Genomic DNA, 4730 nt, shown 5'->3' on the forward strand with positions numbered 1-4730 from the left:
TCCAATAAACTCTAAGCACTTAGTGAGCTTTCAACTAATGTTCATTGAAGAAAGACTGAATAAATGATTCTATTTCAGACTTAACTTTTGAATAAATATTTTATTCATCCATGGATAAAAGAATACTTAAGAAATTTTAAAATATATATCTTATTTTCTACATAATGTTTGGATTTTATAATTATCTAAGCTGATGTATTTGTTATATTTCAGATTACATCATTTTAGCAGGCTTTTGTACTATGTAAAAAGGCTACCTCATAAGAAGAAACATTGTTTTACATTTGAGAATTTTTTTTCAATTTTGTATTTTGAAATAATTATGTAATTATGGCAAGTTCCAAAAGTACTACATCGATTACATTGTAACATTTACCAAACTTCGGCTAGTGATAACCACTTATAAAACTATAGTACAATGTCCATAACTAAAAAATTGATATTAGTACTGTTGAAGAGGAAACATTTTTCCTCTATTCTTGTAGGTTCTTTTGCCTGGTCTACTAATTAAGTTGACATAAGACATTAACAGGAGAAAAAAATGAAATTTTGTGTATATGGAGCCTCACATAGAATTGAGAGGATTCAAGACAGGCAGTTAAGGCTTGTGTGCCATGCTGAGCTAAGGAGAAGAGGTAGGGGTCTGGGATTCCAAAGGGGAGGAAGACAATTTATAGGGAGATGGGAAGAACCAATGCTTGGTAAACAAATGTTTGTCATGCCACGTAGAGATAATGGGACAAGAGGAATTTCTTTTTTTTTTTTTTCAGGCAATGCTTTATTTAGATCACCAAAAATAAGGTTTTATAGAAAAGGAACTGTAACAAGCAAATGTATAGCTGCAAATTTTCTTTTTGCCATCAATATCAACCCCCTCTAAAATATTCTGGGACTACTTTTCGGTTTCCAAGTAAAACTAATGTTTTGTTGCTCAGCCTCATCACAAGAATGAAAACGGTTTGCAAAACAATTTTGTTTAATGCTAACAAATAGTTTAAAAATGTGGTTATTGCTAAAAAGTAACTCCGTCTACTGAAACAGCCCAACCTACGCACACTTTCGTGAACATTTCACTGTGAACACAGCTGCTCTTTTCCCGCCGTCACAGATGACATGTACCGTGGCAAGGGTCACATGTTGGAGGCCGTTCAGGTACCTAGGAAGTAATCCTTAACAGAAATAACTACGGTAGGTAAGCAACTCAAACAAATGGGCCCGCCTCTGCCACACCCCCCCAAGGCGGGTGTCGCATTTGCTCTAAGGAAGGCCCACCAACTCCCTAGTTCTTTATCGGGAACCGAGAGTGCAAAGCTAGATAGAGAAGCTGTTCTTCCAGAACCATCAAAACCTTAATAAATCGCCCTGGGGTTCTTCGTGCTGTAGTGCGCCTCACAGGCAGCAACATAGGCAGACTCTGGGAAAAAGTCATCATGGTATTCTGCTAAAAACCTCAGAAAGAGATCAAAGTGCTTCAGTAAAGCCTTCAGATTCTTCTCAGAAAAGGACATCTTTCCAAGGATTTCTGGAAGTTTCACGAACAATCGCAGCAAGTGTTGCGCCCCATAAATGTAAGAGGGTGGAGGTGGCTGGTCACCTGGGGGGTAACTGTCGGGTACAGGTTTCCAGGAGAGGACCTCATTTATTTCATTAGTTCTTCTGCCTTCAAAGCCAGCAAACACCGCACTCCCTTCCTTGCTAGGGGTCAGAGGAACGGGTGAGGATGATCTGCTATGAACGGGTGTCTTCTTTTCCAGGTGCAGGAACAGCTTGGGCATGCTGGCAGACGCGTCCTGCTGCCGGCGCTTGGGCTGGGGCGAGGCGCTGCTCTCCGACAGCCGGTCGCAATTGGCCGAGTGGCGTGTGGACCGCCGCAGAGACTGCAAGGCTTCCGGCTCGGCTTTGCGCCTTTTGGGGGTGGCTGGCTCGCCTGTGGTGGGCTGACTCTCTGTGGACTGTGGTGTGGATGGATTCAACAAAGGTGGGCTTGGAGAGAGCTCCTCTGGGTTCCTATTAGTGTTTGTGGTACTTTCCTTAATCGGAAGAAAAAATTTGGACGAAGTCACCTTTTTATACTGAACTTGTTCATATGGATAGAGCAAAACCAATGGGAGAGTGTAATCAAAGGTTATTCTTAATCCATCCACCATCTCCTTACAAAGGTCAACGTTCTTTTCTGCTGGGATATAATGCACATTCATGTTGGCATGTGGCATAGCGTGATGGTGACGAGGCCTCTCATTGGCTGAAAAGGCTGCATTGATAGCAAAATGCTTCACGTATGATTCCAAAATAGTTATGATGTTGGTCTGGCACGGAAGTTTCACTAACCGTTTCCTCCTGTTGATATAGTAACAATCGTCCTCAAGCTTCTTCTTCAGAACTTCAGGGATTTCTATAGTTATTGTTCTTTCTTCCATTTCCTTTTTTGCATGCAGCTCTGGTTCCTCCTTCACTTCAGTCTTTTCTTCAATATCACTTTCTTCACTTATTTCTTCATCCTTTTCTTCACTACTGTCATCAGAAGAACTGCTTATTGAGTTTTCAACATTTTCATCTTTTTCTTCAGCAGGGAGGCTTTTTAAGACAGAATCCACACCAGGCAACCTGCAGCGCTTCTTCTTTCTTCCTGTGCTTCTCAGGCGAGCTACAGCTTTCCTTGCCAATTTACGCTGTAATCTCCGATTTTCATCGGTGTCACGAAGGACATGATCTTCAGCTGCCCATCTATCCCAGCTTCTGTTCCAACCATTAAAATGGATCAGATATTCTGGGATCTTTCTGCCTTTTTCGTCTTTCCCAACAATAACATCGACAATCTTGGCATCGTACAGCACTCGCGCCTTGGTGGGGTCAGGCTCGAAGCACAGCACTTTCTCCCCTGAGTGGAATTTAAATTTCATGCCCTCGCTCGCGCTCATTTGCTCATCGTAAGAGGAATTTCTTGATAAATAAGAACAATGGTAGCATTTTTGTGATAATATTTAGTCTTTTGTCCTCAATTCCTAAAAAACTCTTCAGAGCCATAAAGCGTCTTGTTATTCATAACAAGCTCTTTTGTGCCACAACTGGGTTTATGTTAACACAACTGGGTGACATTTGGAAGCACCTAAGGATGGGGGCTGGTTGTCAGGAGAACCAACATTGTGGTTAGAGGGTTGGAGCATTCAGTCCCACCCCAGGACATCTAGAGAAGGGAGAGGGGCTAGAAATTGAAGTCACCAATGGCCAATGAGTTATTCAATCTTGCCTAAGTCATGAAGCCTCCACGAACATCCAGAAGGACTGGGTGTGGGAGAGCTTCTGGGCTGGTGAACGTGTGAAGGTTTGGGGAGAATGGTGCTCTCAGAGCGAAGGGAAGCTCCCACCCTTTCCCCATGCCTTGCCCTACATATCTGGCAGTTCCTGAGTTATATCTTTTTATTAAAAAACTGGTAATCTGGTGAATAAATGTGTTTCCTGAGTTCTGTGAACCACTCTAGCAAATAATAGAACCCAAGGAGGAGGTTGTGGGAAACTCTGATCTACAGTCAGTCAGTCAGAAGCACAGGTGACACCTGGGCTTGTGCCTGGTGTCTCAGGTATGTGGGGTGGGGCAGTCTGGTAGGGCTGACCTCTTAACTTATGGAATCTGATGCTGTCTCTGGGTAGATCAGGTAAATGGTGTATGAATTGAGTTGAACTGAATTGAATTGTAGAATGCCCAGCTAGTGTCTGGAGAATTGCTTGGTGGTATGGGGGAAGCTCCCCTCCCCATGGTAAAATTGGGTGCAGAACCCGAAAGAGTGGCCCTTAAATTTTACAGGTACCGAAACATCATTTAACTGCCTCCTAATTGTTTTCAAATCAGAGTGTAAACACAGAGAAATTGTAATTTGTATAATTACAGTGAAATTATTAGTAACAGTAAGGCTGCCTTCTGAATGCTACAAGAATCATGGCGGCCAAACTATATATATTGCAAGAGATCCTGCCACTGGAATAGACAAGAAACAAACAAACAAAAAACACCAAGCAAGAACAACAACAAAATCTAGACTTCACTCATAATTTGAATACATAACATTGAAAACTGCAGTGGTATTTATTTAGACTTTCATATCTCTAGTGGTCGTTCTCTCCACTGCATATATGACAGTCCTTGGGTCCAAATTCAGGAGACCTGGTATCAAGTCCAAACTCTAGTAATCATTGGCTGCATGATTTCAGATGATTTACTCAATATTTCTTCCAAATTTTTCATTAGTAAAAGGAGGATGAAATCAATGACCATCAGACAAGGTCATTTTGAATGTCAAATAAGACCGCTTAAGAAGGTCTCTTAACTCTAAAGTGATATGCTGAAATTAGTAATCATTATTCTTTCATCTTCAATACTATGTAGCTCAGCTCAAAATTGAATCTATAAACATAATCCATCTTTCATTCTGACCTAGCTTTATATTCTTCTAATGATCTACCTATTTGCAATGGAAGACTGCAATAAAAATACCAAAATAAAAATAGGTTTTGGAATATGATTTCTAAATATATGAAACATTGAACTTTTGTAACTTTTTCATTCTTTTAAACAATGCATCCTTATTTTTCTTTCTTTCTTATAGTGACCTCATAGCATTTCCTTTCTGTCAGGCTAGCATTTCTTTTTCTACACAACACTGAATGTGGAATGCCGCCTGCCTGTGACATCCTATGTTTTGAGAGTCTGATTTTTAAGTTATTACTCGCAATTT

General features: G+C 40.8%; 1 protein-coding gene across 1 annotated transcript; it reads right to left on the reverse strand.

Annotated features, from left to right (window-relative positions):
* Positions 1–589: 589 nt before the first annotated feature.
* On the reverse strand, positions 590–2922 carry LOC308611624 (MSL complex subunit 3-like). The gene is made up of 2 exons (XM_081260338.1): positions 1349–2922; positions 590–1169 (listed from the first exon to the last, which is right to left on the reverse strand). Exon 1 carries the CDS (start codon positions 2916–2918, stop codon positions 1350–1352), a length of 1569 nt encoding a protein of 522 aa, XP_081116464.1. The 5' UTR covers positions 2919–2922; the 3' UTR covers positions 590–1169; position 1349.
* Between the last annotated feature and the right edge of the window lie 1808 nt (positions 2923–4730).

The sequence above is a fragment of the Mesoplodon bidens genome (genome assembly GCF_964165515.1).
Source record: "Mesoplodon bidens genome assembly, contig: HAP1_SCAFFOLD_453, whole genome shotgun sequence".
NCBI lineage: Eukaryota > Metazoa > Chordata > Mammalia > Artiodactyla > Ziphiidae > Mesoplodon > Mesoplodon bidens.

What these genes read in the sequence shown, in the direction of transcription:
- LOC308611624 (XM_081260338.1), bottom strand. Translation starts at nt 2,918, where the DNA reads ATGAGCGCGAGCGAGGGCATGAAATTTAAATTCCACTCAGGGGAGAAA.